Source organism: Pelodiscus sinensis, unplaced genomic scaffold, assembly GCF_049634645.1.
Source record: "Pelodiscus sinensis isolate JC-2024 unplaced genomic scaffold, ASM4963464v1 ctg185, whole genome shotgun sequence".
NCBI classification, from domain to species: Eukaryota; Metazoa; Chordata; order Testudines; family Trionychidae; genus Pelodiscus; species Pelodiscus sinensis.
The window spans coordinates 87468-101698 of record NW_027465960.1 but is presented as its reverse complement, the minus strand read 5'-3'; the positions used below and the strand labels follow the sequence as shown (position 1 = coordinate 101698).

The following is a 14231-nucleotide window of genomic DNA, read 5'->3' as shown; positions in this document are numbered from 1 at the left end:
GTGGTAACCCCGTGTGTGTGCCTCAGTTTCCCTGGACACTGCACCAGTACATAGCTGGGGATGGGAATTTCGATGTGACAGCCTCCCCCATGGACACACTGGCTGATGCCCTTTGGAACCTGAACTTGTGGTGTGTGTGTGTAACTTTTGCCCAGGAAGCTGGACAAGGCTGGAGAGTGCTGGCTGTTGGGTGTGGGAGCATCCCTAGCTTGGGGTGCAAGGAGGGAGGTGGGAGTCCTTGGCTCTGAGTCCCCTCTCGCCAAGATGGATGGCGCTGGCTGCTTTTGGACCCTGTGCTGACAAGTCTGAGCTATGCTGTGTCCCTGCCAACTAATCAATCTGCTGTTCTCCCTGCCGGCTGGTGTCACGTCTGGCTGGGGATGGGGGGGGGAGGGTCTGGGAGCTCCCTACACCTTGGTGACACCACGACCCAGGAGTGGGTTGCAACCCACGCTTTGAAAATCACTCCCTGAGATCTCCTGCCCTCCCCTCTCTCAGGGTGGGAGCCTGAACTTCGGGCCTTCCCCCCCTGCAGGCCTGACATCTGCAACATCTGTGGTGGGCGCTGGCTTCAGCTCGTTAAGCAAAATAGCATGATTTGGGCAGAAGAAACGGTTTCTTTCTTGGCACCTTTAAACTCCTCTGCTGTTTGATTTTGGTTAAAGCTGGCCACATTCCAAAGGAACAGGTCTTTTGAAATGCAACATGGAAATATTTCTTTTTGGGAAGTGACTTTTCTGTGGGGTTTTTTAGGTCGTCTTGTTTTGTTAAATCTGGCTCTATCTTGAAACAAAACGTGGTGTCAAAATAGGAGACCGAAGTGTTTTGGTGAGGGGTAGTGGTACCCCTTTCGGCAGTATTTTGGCGGGGAAAGGGTTAAGGGCTTAAATTTGAATATGAAACCTCATTTGGAAGTCAAAAGTCAGACTATTTCATTTTGTGCTGTTTTTTCTGTCCCATCTAGCTGAATTGCTACCCGAAACACCCTTCCTAAGGAAAGAGCCGCCATGTTCTGTTTTGCCGAGAGTGAAAGGAGATATTCCTCCTTTTCTGGAATTCTCTGAATTTGCAAAGAGCTTAGCTTGCCCCAGAACCATTGATTTCCTAGCCACGCACTGTGAGAAGTAACTCCCCCAGCCCTGCAGCAGCCGGATTGCAATAGGAGAGTGGGGCTGTTCTTACCCCTGCACAGAAGAGCCGTCAGGAGGTCATCAAGTCCAGCCCCCCGCTCTAGGCAGGACCAATCCCAACTAAATCCACCCGGCCAGGGCCTTGTCAAGCCAAGACTTAAACACCTCTAGGGCTGGAGACTCCACTACCTCCCTAGGGACCCAGCCCAGTCACTCACGCGGCGATGAAGGCATGTAACGGGGTACACAGTCGGTTCCTGACTTTGCTGGGTCAGGCGACAGGGCCTGAGTAGAACATTTGCCTTGCAAATATTACAATGTGGCTGAAGATTAAAAAAAAATCTTTACAAATTCCCCCTCCCCCCCAAGCTGCCATCAGGCTTGGGGGCACCAGGTGATAGTACTGTGTAGTCTTTGAACACCCCACCTGTCCATAGCATGGGGGGTTGCAGTGATCACAGAAAAGGGAGGAGACCAGTTCTGTGGTGGATGAGGGGGTGCGATCCCCTAGCTAACGTCTTTCCCAGCAGTGAGCTCTCGGGACCTGGCCCTCACTGTGTGGCCTGTACGGGTTGTCTCCTGGAATGCAGGGAAGCAGGAAGTGAGTTGGCAGGCGGCCAGCAGAGCCAATGGGAACAGGGTGCAGTGACCTTTCCTGCTCCTGTGGTGTGGCCAGGGCAAGGCTGGGAGAATCCGGCGACATCTGCGCCTAGGGAAGGGCTAAACCTTGGGACAGCAGAGAGGTGAGTAGACAGGGAATGTTTAGTCAGATGCAATCAGGCAATTTGCTTCACTTCTGGGTCTCTTGGACTTCTCTGGGCTGAGCACTCGTGCTACCCCCTCACAGGGTCACTGTTAAATGGAATCCCAGGGAAGCAAAGGCCCAGCAAGCCAGTAACGTCTCCGCAAGTGTGTCCTTTTGGCTGTTGTTGTTAATTAGTCACCCACTTAAAATGATGATCTAATTCCCGTGTCCTAGAGGGCGGGAGGTTCTGGGTGCACGTGCCCACGGCTGCAAAGCCGAACTACAGTTTTCATGCTCTGTCCAGAGGGAGGGTTAAAGAGCGTGAGGGTACCCCCCACGCCCCCGGGGAAGACTCCCCAAACGCCCCTTGCTGAGATCTCAAGAGGGCTTAGCATTTAGCTGGTGGCAGCCGTACCAATCCCAGGCCAGGGACCCGGTGACCTTGGGGGGCTTTCCCACAAGCCTCTAGAGGCAAGGCATTTCCCAAGTCTCTTGCAAGCCCCCCACCCTCTGCCCTCGGAGTGCCAGAGTGGGGAACAGCCCGGACATGCTCACAGAGGCAGAACAGCCGAGGCAATGCTGCAGGACAGCACGAGCCAAGGGAGGGGTCAGAGGCTGCGGTGCTGTCTGCTTTAGTTCAAGGTGTGGAACCAGCATTAGTCAGGTCTGAGATGCAGCTACCTCTGGGGTGGAGCATACGGGCTGTTTATTCCGGAACCCTTTTCCTGGCATTGAGATGCGGCCATCTCTGGGGCGGGGCCGAGAAATGCCATTGGATTGATTGTACAGCCTCGCTTTGCCCTGTCAATAAAAACAGAGGTGCAATTTATTTCCTTTTAGTTCTTAATTACACTTAATCTCCCCAGCTCCGGAAGGGAGTGGCGCCCAGGGGTTACAGCAGGGGGCTGGCAGCAGGATGCCTGGGCTCTCTCCCTGGCTGTGGGAGCGGAGCAGGGCCTGGTGGATGGGAGCAGGTCGGCTGGGAGTCTGCACTTCTGGCTTCTGTTTCCACCGTGGGAGACGGGGCAGGCCTCCTGGGTCCCTTCCAAGCCGTGACCCCGCCCAGAGGGGGTGGAGCAGCTACGCCCTTTGCCAGCTGATCTGGGAGCCGGGCTTGTGGGAAGATGTTGATGTCTGGGCGATAGCTCTGGCCCGTCTCTCTGTGCGGCTCCCCTTCCCGGGCTGCCTGGCTGGCAGGACGCTGCTGGGCGGGAGGAATCGCAGCGCCCCGCGGAGGGACAGAGGATCCCCGGACGAAGAGGAGAAAGGAGGGACGGCGAGTGAGCTAGGAGAGAGGCAAAGGTACCAGGGAACAGGGGCACGTGGGGGGTGAGGGAAGGGACCGGGATCCCGCTGGGCTGAGCCGAGACAGAAAGCGCGAGGGAATGAGACAGACAGGTGGGGGGAGGGGGTGTCTATGGGGCAGGGTCTGTCTCACTGGGTGTTTGGCAGGGCCCGGGGGGGCACCCCGATCTTGCCCTTGGAGGGGGGTGCAGTGCTCACCACCCCGCAGGCCCAGACCTGGGCGCAGGGAGGGAAAATCGGCAAGCGGGGCGAAGGGAGCAAGGAGCAGAGGACGTGGAAGGCGAAGTCACGGGAAGGAGGGAAGGAGCCAGAGAGCGAGGCCGTGGAAATGGGAACCGATGGCGGCCGGTCCCTGGCCCGGGCCCCATGGGAGACTGACAATCCCAGAGGTCCCCGCTGGCCCTGCAGTCGCCGCGTCCAGGGGCCGGTTTGGAAAGGCAGGTGCCTCCCCGATGCCATTTACCCCAAGACAGGGGCTGTCCTTTGGGCTGGGGAGTTGACTGACCCCAGAGACTCTCGCTGGGTGGGCGGGGGGTTTCTGTGATTGAGCTGGTGCTGCTAATCCAGGGGTTAGGTCGACTTCACCGTATCTCTCAGGGGCCTTCAGCTCTGCCCTGAGACAGACAGACAGACCCAATGCCCAGCTCGACAGACGCAGATAGGCACAGACAGACACACAGACAAATGCACAGGCAGACAGATGCAGAGAGACACACACAGAGACACAGACAGACACACAGAATGCACAGGCTGACAGATACAGTCAGACATACCAAGAGACGCACAGACAGACACACAGAAAGGCAGACACACACACAGACACACAGGCAGACAAATGCAGAGAGACACACACAGGGTATGTGCCTCTCTCCCGGCAGATGCTGATCCTCGTCTCCACGCTGGTGAGCCTGCTGCACCCGGTGCTGTCGGCGCTGTCGGGGTCGGTGCAGTGGCATGGCCTGGAGCACTGGTTCTTCCTGCTGGGCCTGCGCCTGCTGGCCATGTACTTCGCCAGCTCCTCCTGGGAGAACGCCCGCCAGGACATCGCGTGTGCCTGGGGCCCCGGGCAGGAGGCCGACACCCGGACCTTCTGCACCTCCGCCTGCTACAACCGCCACTTTCTGGACCCCGTCTCGCCCAGCTGGTGCTTCTCCTTCCTCATCGCCCTGTTCCCCATCACCATCATGAGGATGCTGTACCCCAAAGGGCAGGGCGAGGGTGCGGGGGGGCAGGAGGCCCCGGCGGTGGCCCAGCCCAACAGGGCCTCTGGGCGCAGGTTGGCCGTGGAGCCCGACAAGCCTGGTGGGCCCAAGATGGGAGGGGAACCCCCCACGGGCACTAAATCCAACATGGCAGCCACGGTCCAGCCAGCAGCAGGTTCCAGCACGGCCGCCGTGCCCACGCCGGTTGGGGCGAGCCCTGAGGCACCCAGCGCCGACATGGACGGCCTGAGCGCTGTGGCCGGGCCCCTGGTGGGACCGCATCTAACCACGCAGCCGCCCTGGCACACCGGCATCTTCATCGTGTGCATCGCCGCTCTGCTGGCCACCGAGACCGGCTTCCTCTGGGCCCTGCTGGCCCGGCAGCTGCCCTTGATGTCGGGGCCCAGTTTCCGCTGCGTCCCTGGCACCCCGGCCTGCCCCCCGGCCCTGGAGTGCGCCGTGCGGGGCCAGGCCGACAAGCACATGGCGCTGGTCATCTTGGCCCTCACGGCCTGCATCAGCATCCTGGTGTGCCTGGGCTACGGGGCCGCCTGCCTGGGCTGGGCCACATGCTGCCGTGGGAGGCGGGAGGGGGAGCGGGCCCCGGAGAGGAGGTGTGTGAGGGAGGGGAGCGTGCGCTGGGCCCGGTGGGGAGAAGGGGAGGTGGGGGAAGGCAGGGTGCTGATGGGGGATGCCAGGCCTGGGGGGTGCAGGTCGCAGAAGGGCCAGCGGGAAGAGGACAGGGAAGGGGAGGGTGGGCAGGGTGACCAGGACTGGGCTGTACTGGGAGGGGAGGGCCGGGGGCTGGGCTGGGGGGTGGGAGGGGAACAGAGGTGGAGGAAGGGAGTGGGGCTGGAGGGGGGCAGAGGTGGAGGGGCTGCAGAGCTGCATGCCATGGTCTGAGGTGGGTTGGGGCCCTGTCTTTAGCACCTGTGATAATCCCCTTAGGCACATCAGAGTAACCAGCTAAGGACCAACTGTGTCATTGGTGGGCTGGACTCTCCAGCGTGGGGACTAGTGGTTAGAGCAGGGTGGCTTAGAGCCAGGACTCTTGGGTTCTCTCCTAGCTTGGGGAGGGAAGTGGGGGCTAGTGGTTAGAGCAGGAAGTTGGCTGGGCTGCTGTTCTTTGGGCTTCTGCTTCCACCTGTGGGTATTTGGGCAGGACTCCTATGTTATGTCATGCAATTAAATTATCCCTCCCAGACTAGGCGGAGCTGTTCTGGGAAGGGTCAGGGAGCCAGGTGTGTGGGAGTAGGTCTGCGATTTCCCTTTTGGCTTCAGCGTCTCCTTCTCCAGCTAGTTGGCTTGGGTGTGCGTCAGTCCTGCGGGAAGCAACTCAGGTCCCCTCCACCCTAAAGCCCGGAGCCAGCAGCCTGGAAGAAAGAATCCTTGGACAAAGGAGAGAAGAGAGTGATAGAATTGAGAGAAGAGAAAAAATCAGAAAAAGGTACCAGGGAAGAGGTTTGTTTGGGTGGGAAGGATGGAAATAACCCAGGGAGCTGGTCAAGCGAAAGAAAGAAAGAAAGAAAGAAAGAAAGAAAGAAAGAAAGAAAGAATAAGAAAGCAAAGCAAACAACGAACAAAACAACAAGGGAATGAGAAAGAAAGAAAGAAAACAAGGGAACGAGAAAGGAAAAAAGAAAAAGAAAGAACAAGGGAATGAGAAAGAAAGAAAGGAAGGAAGAAAGCAAAGTAAAGCAAAGAACGAACAAAACAAGGAATGAGAAAGAAATGAAGGAAGGAAGAAAGCAAAGCAAAGAAAGAAAACAAGGGAACGAGAAAGAAAAAAAGAATAAGAAAGAAAGAACAAGAAAACAAGGGAAAGAAAGAACAAGGGAATGAGAAAGAAAGGAAGGAAGAAAACAAAGCAAAGCAAAGAACAAACAAAACAGGGAATGAGAAAGAAAGAAAGAAAGAAAGAAAGAAAGAAAGAAAGAAAGAAAGAAAGAAAGAAAGAAAGAAAGAAAGAAAGAAAGAAAGAAAGCAAACAACGAACAAAACAACAAGGGAACGAGAAAGAAAAAAAGAATAAGAAAGAAAGAACAAGAAAACAAAGGAAAGAAAGAACAAGGGAATGAGAAAGAAAGAAAGAAAGAAAGAAAGAAAGAAAGAAAGAAAGAAAGAAAGAAAGAAAGAAAGAAAAAGCAAAGAACGAACAAAACAAGGAATGAGAAAGAAAAAAGAATAAGAAAGAAAGAACAAGAAAACAAGGGAAAGAAAGAAAGACTAAGAAAGCAAAGCAAAGAATGAACAAAACAACAAGGGAATGAGAAAGGAAGGAAGGAAGGAAGAAAGCAAAGAACGAACAAAACAGGGAATGAGAAAGAAAAAAAGAATAAGAAAGAAAGAAAGACTAAGAAAGCAAAGCAAAGAGCAAACAAAGCAAGAGGGGAATGAGGAAGGCAGAGGCAGACGGGCAGAGCCGGGGGATGCTGGCTGTCTCCGGGGGCCAGCACGCGGCTGAGCCCCCACACCACTCCCCGCCGTGCCTCTCTCCCGGCAGATGTTGATCATCGTCTCCACGCTGGTGAGCCTGCTGCACCCGGTGCTGTCGGCCATGTCGGGGGCGCTGCGGTGGCAGGGCCTGGAGCACTGGTTCTTCCTGCTGGGCCTGCGGCTGCTGGCCATGTACTTCGCCAGCGCGCCGTGGGAGAGCGCCCGGGATGACCTGGCGTGTGCCTGGAACCGCAGCCAGGAGGCCGAGACCCAGCGCTTCTGCACCTCCGTCTGCTACAACCGCCACTTCCTGGAGCCCGTCACGGCCACCTGGGGCTTCTCCTTCCTCATCGCCCTGCTCCCCGTCACCGTCATGAGGATGCTGTACCCCCCCGAGGAGAGCCAGGGCAACGGCGGGGCGGAGGCTGCGACGTCGGCCAGGCCCGTCACAGACGCCAGCAGGGCCGCTGCCCCCGAGCCGGCTGGCGTGACCAACGTGTCTCCCACGGGCCGCGCGGCTGGCCTGAGCGGCGGGGCAGGGCGGCTGGGACCCGACGTGGCCGCCCAGCCGCCCTGGCACGCCAGCGTGATCACCGTGTGCATCGCCGCTCTGCTGGCCACCGAGGCCGGCTTCCTCTGGGCCCTGCTGGCCCAGCAGCTGTTCATGGCGTCGACTGGGCCCAGCTTCCGCTGCTTCCCCGGCACCCCGGCCTGCCCCCCCGCCATAGAGTGCGCCATATGGGGCCAGGCCGACAAGCGCATGGCGCTGGGCTCCCTGGCCCTCACGGCCTGCGTCAGCATCCTGGTGTGCCTGGGCTCTGGGGGCACCTGGCTAGGCCGGGTGACGTGCTGCCGTGGGAGGCGGGGGGGGGGAGCGGGCCCCGGAGAGGTGTGCGAGGGAGGGGAGCGTGTGCTGGGCCCGGTGGGGAGAGGGGGAGGTGGGGGAAGGCAGGGTGCTGAGGGGGGACTGGGAGGGAGGGGAGTTTGGGGGTGGCGCCAGCGAGGGGGTGCCCTGGGGGGGGAAGGCAGGTTGTGGCGAGCAGCAGGCAGGAGACTGGAGGATGAGAGGGGGTAAAGGGGGGGCCAGGAGTGGGGGACACTCGGAGGAGAGGGGGAGGTTGAGGAAGGCAGAGTGCTGAGGGGGGGCTGGCAGGGGAGACGGGGGGAGGGGAAAGGTGCTTACAGAGAGCCGTGGGAGAAAGGGGGGCTAGGAACAGGGATGGGGCGGGGGGCTGGCGAGGTGGGGAGGGCCGCGGAGGTGGTGGAAGGGACGGACAGTGGAATGGGGCGCGACATGGCAGGAGATGGGGGGCCGGGGGTGGGAGGCAGGGCCGGTAATGGGGCAAGGCTCTGTGCCCGCTCAGGCAGGTTCACGTTTTCGAGCTGCTCTCTCCGATCACGGGAGCTGCAGACGTAATGGAGCGGGAGCCTGAGACGCCGGCTCCGTCTCCAGCCACGATGTCCCGCCCAGGCTCGGCCCGATGGATCAGCCCAAAATCCCCGGGCAAATGGCCGCGCGGTTGCCTCTGGAGCGCTCTGGGATTAGAGCAGAGCAAGAGCTGGTGGCCATGCCCGGCTCTGGCGACCCCTTTGGCCACACTGGGCGGCCATATTGGATTTGTAAACCTGCATTTGTAGCCATTGGATTTGCCAACTCGACCGCCGGGGGAAGCCGTGTCGGTCCTGCCAACCGGCCGGGATTTGGTGGCCATATGGATATGCAAATGAGACCAGGTTGGGAGGCCATAGCGGAGTTATCAGCTGGCCTGGATTTGGGGGCCATGTTGGTCAACCAGCTTGGGATCGTGGCCATGCTGATCTGTGGGGTATTGTTTTTAATCTGGGGCTAAATGAGATGAATTTTATCCCTGAAAAACTAGCCAATATCTTTGCAGTGAATATATTTATAGATGAAAAATGGCTAATTTTGACTGCCCAAAACATTTTCATTCAGGTCTAGTTTTTTTTCCTATGGTGGCACAAAAAATCCTGAAAGATTTTTCACTTTTGGAGTCCTGAATTTTCCATGTTTTGGCTTTTGTAAAAAAACAACCGAGCGAGCGAGCGACCAACCAAAAGATTTTGCCAAAAATTTTCAGATGCAAAACACAATATTAAGAACAACCTGAACTGGAACAAAATGTAGTTTGTAATGTAAAATTGCTTTTTTTTACCATTTACATTGGATAAAAAAGCTGCTAAAATGATTTAATTCCTTAGTGTATCCTTCAATAAGGATCAAGCTACTTATGGGTATGTCTACACTACCCCGCTAGTTCGAACTAACGGGGTAGTGTAGACTTACCCTATCTCTTCTTTCTTTCTTTCTTTCTTTCTTTCTTTCTTTCTTTCTTTCTTTCTTTCTTTCTTTCTTTCTTTCTTTCTTTCTTTTCATTTCAGTCAATATTTTTCATCTCAACTTGGTTTTTCTAGTGAAAACTTCCTAATATTCATTTTTTCAAAAGTCTGCCCTACAAAATTCCCATTTTCTCTCCGTTTTAAACTTTCCCCGCCTTTTTCTGGTGATCAAAGTAAGTCTGGTTTCTAACCCTAACCCTCTGCCCTCCCTCCCTCCCTCCCTCCCTCCCACACAGCCCGTCTCAGAAAAGCGTCTTTCCGACGCATTTTGTCCAAACACAGCCTGTATCACCCGAATGAAACCTCAGCGGTTCTGTAGAGCCATAAGGGGAGCAGGCAGGCTCAGGGGGTGGAGAAAGGGGTCAAAGGAGCCGGGACTTGGGACGGCAGAGGGAGGCTTGCAAGGGAACGCACTGCTCTTTATAAAAGCCATTGTTGGGGGGCGGGAAGGAAGTGTTTTGACGCGCTGCAGAAATGTCGGTCTGACCAGTCTGGGAGGAATAAAAGGATTGCAAAGTTACCTTCGGAAGTGCCTCCGGTTATTTAAGAGCCTAAGGGCAAGGGAGGCGGGGAGCCGGGACGCTTGGGTTCTCTCCCAGCTCTGGGAGAAGAGAGAGGCCTAGTGGTTAGAGCAGGGGGCCCAGCGGTCAGGGCGCCTGCGTTCTCTCCCAGCTCTGGAAGGAGAGAGAGGACTAGTGGTTAGAGCAGGGGCCCAGCGGTCAGGGCGCCTGCGTTCTCTCCCAGCTCTGGAAGGAGAGAGAGGCCTAGTGGTTAGAGCAGGGGCCCAGCGGTCAGGGCGCCTGCATTCTCTCCCAGCTCTGGAAGGAGAGAGAGGACTAGTGGTTAGAGCAGGGGGCCCAGCGGTCAGGGCGCCTGCGTTCTCTCCCAGCTCTGGAAGGAGAGAGAGGCCTAGTGGTTAGAGCAGGGGCCCAGCGGTCAGGGCGCCTGAGTTCTCTCCCAGCTCTGGAAGGAGAGAGAGGCCTAGTGGTTAGAGCAGGGGGCCCAGCGGTCAGGGCGCCTGCGTTCTCTCCCAGCTCTGGAAGGAGAGAGAGGACTAGTGGTTAGAGCAGGGGCCCAGCGGTCAGGGCGCCTGCATTCTCTCCCAGCTCTGGAAGGAGAGAGAGGCCTAGTGGTTAGAGCAGGGGGCCCAGCGGTCAGGGCGCCTGCGTTCTCTCCCAGCTCTGGAAGGAGAGAGAGGCCTAGTGGTTAGAGCAGGGGCCCAGCGGTCAGGGCGCCTGCGTTCTCTCCCAGCTCTGGAAGGAGAGAGAGGCCTAGTGGTTAGAGCAGGGGCCCAGCGGTCAGGGCGCCTGCGTTCTCTCCCAGCTCTGGAAGGAGAGAGAGGCCTAGTGGTTAGAGCAGGGGCCCAGCGGTCAGGGCGCCTGCATTCTCTCCCAGCTCTGGAAGGAGAGAGAGGCCTAGTGGTTAGAGCAGGGGGCCCAGCGGTCAGGGCGCCTGCGTTCTCTCCCAGCTCTGGAAGGAGAGAGAGGCCTAGTGGTTAGAGCAGGGGCCCAGCGGTCAGGGCGCCTGCGTTCTCTCCCAGCTCTGGAAGGAGAGAGAGGCCTAGTGGTTAGGGCTGGAGGCCAAGGCGCCCGCGAGGGGCTAGCCGCCCTTGCAGAGCTGCGGCTGAGCCGAGCAGGTGACTGTCTGGGGGGCCGCGGTAGCGCGGTGGAAATACAAGCAGGCGCGGCTACCTGCCATTGCCCGTAAGGTGGGTCGCCTGCGTGTCTCCACCGGGGGGGGGGGGCTGTGGCTTGGTGCAAAGCCCGTTCCCATTCCCCAGCCCAGCTGCTGCGCAAGGCAGGCTCCGCCCCACGGCCTGGGGGCATTTCCCGCCCGGCTGCCTCCGGGCGCCCCCTGGAGCTTTGCCATGGGGGGCCCTTTCTGCGAGGGGGTCCAGTTTCCTTTGTCCCGGCTGAGCAGTGGCGTTCGTGGTCCGTTGCGGGCTGCCCCGCCGGAGCCCCCATGGGCAGGAGACGCGGCCGGCTTGCGGAGTGCACCTGCCAGTTACCTGGGATGAGCCCAAACCAAGCGCAGGCCAGCGCTGCTTATGGGGCTTGGCCCGACCTGTGTCCTAGAGCCGCGCCTCGCTCCGCAGGGCTTCAGGCCTCAGCAAAGCGGGGCCGGGGGCTCCCGGCTCTTTAACTGCCCTGCCTGATGATGCGAACCCAGAGCGCCAGGGCTCAGCCTGTTCATCCCTGCGCCAAGCCGGCAGGGTCTTAACTAATGAGAGCAGGGGGTGGTAGCAGCCCAGGGCTGGGGGTCAGGAGTGAGGGGCACCGGCAGGGCTCACGGGCAGGGGCTGCGGAGCGGGAGGGGGGTCACTGACAGGGCTGGGGGCAGGGCAGGGTGCAGGGCTGGGGGCAGGGGCAGTGGGGCGGAAGTGAGGGGCACCAGCAGGGCTGGGCTGGCAGGGGCTGGGGGGCAGGAGGAAGGGTCTTGGGCTGGCTGGAGGGGAATCCAGGGGGGGCACAGGCCAGCCTTGGTGCGCTGCTGAGGCCTGGGGGTGGGGGGGATGTGTGGCATCAGCTCTGGGTGCAGTACCTGAGCTGCCCACCGGGCGGCAGCGTGGCGCCACCTTTCTGCCGAGAGTGACCCAATGAGCGCCCGGGAACCGTGCCGCAGGGCGCCCTGCCCCCGGGCCAGGTGTGAACACCGCCCCCTGCTGGATCCCGCCGGGGTCAGCCGCCCGCCAGCCAATCAGCTGCGGGTTCTCCCGCGCCGAGCCAGGTGCGGAGTCTGGACGGCACAGGGAGCCGAGGGAGCCGCCCACCCACCGCCGGGCCCCCGGGCCAGGTGTGAACACCGCCCCCTGCTGGATCCCGCCGGGGTCAGGCGCCCGCCAGCCAATCAGCTGCGGGTTCTCCCGCGCCGAGCCAGGTGCGGAGTCTGGACCGCACAGGGAGCCGAGGGAGCCGCCCACCCACCGCCGGGCCCACGGGCCAGGTGTGAACACCGCCCCCTGCTGGATCCCGCCGGGGTCAGCCGCCCGCCAGCCAATCAGCTGCGGGTTCTCCCGCGCCGAGCCAGGTGCGGAGTCTGGACGGCACAGAGAGCCGAGGGAGCCGCCCACCCACCGCCGGGCCCACCGGACAGGAAGCCTCATGGGACAGAATCTTCTGGGTGCCAAGCTGGGGGCCAGGCCCAGGCGCGCCCGGCCAGTAACCCCCCAGCACTCCTCTCGGGCCCTTCCTCTGCCTGGCAGGCTGAGCAGGGGGTGCGCCCCAGCCCCCAGCTCCCTGAGGTGGCAGCCTTTGTCGCTCGATCACAGCAGCCACCAGGGAGCTGCCCCAGGACATGCGTCCGACCCAGGCGTGGGCCTTTCTATCCCCCTGGGCTGGTCCCGAGAGCTGCTGACCCCACCCGCCGCATCGCAAAGGGCAGCCATGCCCGGGAGTGGCAAGTGTAAGCAGGGGCTGAACTGCTGCTTGCTGTCAGCCAGCTGAAAGGGGGGGGGGTGCCCACTACAGGTGTTTAGCTCTGCAAGGTAATTAACTGTTAACTGTTGACATGTAAATACAGCTCAGGAGAGACTCCGAGGTGGGGCTGTGGAAACCCCATTCGGCCGGGGGTGATGGAGGGTCAGTGTTGGGATGGAATGTGGAGAATTGTGTATAACTTGGGACTGTTGTGGGGGTCACTAATCCCGCTTCCCCTAAATGTGGGAACTGTCAAACATGCCACCAGTGCTTGCAGGAGAGACACCATCATGGGAAGAGGTCTCGGAAGAACAAGCCTCCCCCCTTCCAGAGTTGAGTGGACAGAGCTGGGGGGGAGGGTTCAAGGACTTGAGTCAGCCTGCTTCACACCTGCCAAGTGTGAGCTATAAGACTGAGGCGGCAGGCGAGGAGCAGCCATCAGCGGCGTGGCGTGGAGCGGCGGCAGGCGAGGAGCGGTGATCAGCGGCGTGGCGTGGAGCGGCGGCAGGCGAGGAGCGGCGATCAGCGGCGTGGCGTGGAGCGGCGGCAGGCGAGGAGCGGCGATCAGCGGCGTGGCGTGGAGCGGCGGCAGGCGAGGAGCGGCGATCAGCGGCGTGGCGTGGAGCGGCGGCAGGCGAGGAGCAGCCATCAGCGGCGTGGCGTGGAGCGGCGGCAGGCGAGGAGCGGCGATCAGCGGCGTGGCGTGGAGCGGCGGCAGGCGAGGAGCGGCGATCAGCGGCGTGGCGTGGCGTGGAGCGGCGGCAGGCGAGGAGCGGCGATCAGCGGCGTGGCGTGGCGTGGAGCGGCGGCAGGCGAGGAGCGGCGATCAGCGGCGTGGCGTGGAGCGGCGGCAGGCGAGGAGCGGCAATCAGCGGCGTGGCGTGGAGCGGCGGCAGGCGAGGAGCGGCGATCAGCGGCGTGGCGTGGAGCGGCGGCAGGCGAGGAGCGGCGATCAGCGGCGTGGCGTGGCGTGGAGCGGCGGCAGGCGAGGAGCGGCAATCAGCGGCGTGGCGTGGAGCGGCGGCAGGTGAGGAGCGGCGACAGGTGCCCGGCGTGGAGCGGCGGCAGGTGAGGAACGGTGATCAGCAGCGTGGCGTGGAGCGGCGGCAGGCGAGGAGCGGTGACCAGCAGCGTGGCGTGGAGCGGCGGCAGGCGAGGAGCGGCGATCAGCGGCGTGGCGTGGAGCGGCGGCAGGTGAGGAGCGGCGACAGGTGCCCGGCGTGGAGCGGCGGCAGGCGAGGAGCGGTGATCAGCGGCGTGGCGTGGAGCGGCGGCAGGCGAGGAGCGGTGACCAGCAGCGTGGCGTGGAGCGGCGGCAGGCGAGGAGCGGCGATCAGCGGCGTGGCGTGGAGCGGCGGCAGGCGAGGAGCGGCGATCAGCGGCGTGGCGTGGAGCGGCGGCAGGCGAGGAGCGGCGATCAGCGGCGTGGCGTGGAGCGGCGGCAGGCGAGGAGCGGCGATCAGCGGCGTGGCGTGGAGCGGCGGCAGGCGAGGAGCGGCGATCAGCGGCGTGGCGTGGAGCGGCGGCAGGCGAGGAGCGGCGATCAGCGGCGTGGCGTGGAGCGGCGGCAGGTGAGGAGCGGCGATCAGCGGCGTGGCGTGGCGTGGAGCGGCGGCAGGCGAGGAGCGGCGATCAGCGG

General features: G+C 60.9%; 1 protein-coding gene across 1 annotated transcript; it reads left to right on the top strand.

Annotated features, from left to right (window-relative positions):
- The first annotated feature begins 381 nt into the window (after positions 1-381).
- LOC142825361 (uncharacterized) lies at positions 382-8546 on the top strand. The gene is made up of 4 exons (XM_075917349.1): positions 382-3177; positions 4059-5045; positions 6886-7659; positions 8457-8546. The coding sequence occupies exons 2-4, from the start codon at positions 4059-4061 to the stop codon at positions 8544-8546; spliced, it is 1851 nt and encodes a 616-aa protein (XP_075773464.1). The 5' UTR covers positions 382-3177.
- The last annotated feature ends 5685 nt before the right edge of the window (positions 8547-14231 follow it).

Coding starts and splice junctions, on each gene's coding strand:
- LOC142825361 (XM_075917349.1), top strand. CDS start 4,059: ATGCTGATCCTCGTCTCCACGCTGGTGAGCCTGCTGCACCCGGTGCTG. Junction 5,046..6,885: donor CCCGGTGGGGAGAAGGGGAG/GTGGGGGAAGGC, acceptor CTCTCCCGGCAG/ATGTTGATCATCGTCTCCAC. Junction 7,660..8,456: donor GGGGCACCTGGCTAGGCCGG/GTGACGTGCTGC, acceptor CTGCATTTGTAG/CCATTGGATTTGCCAACTCG.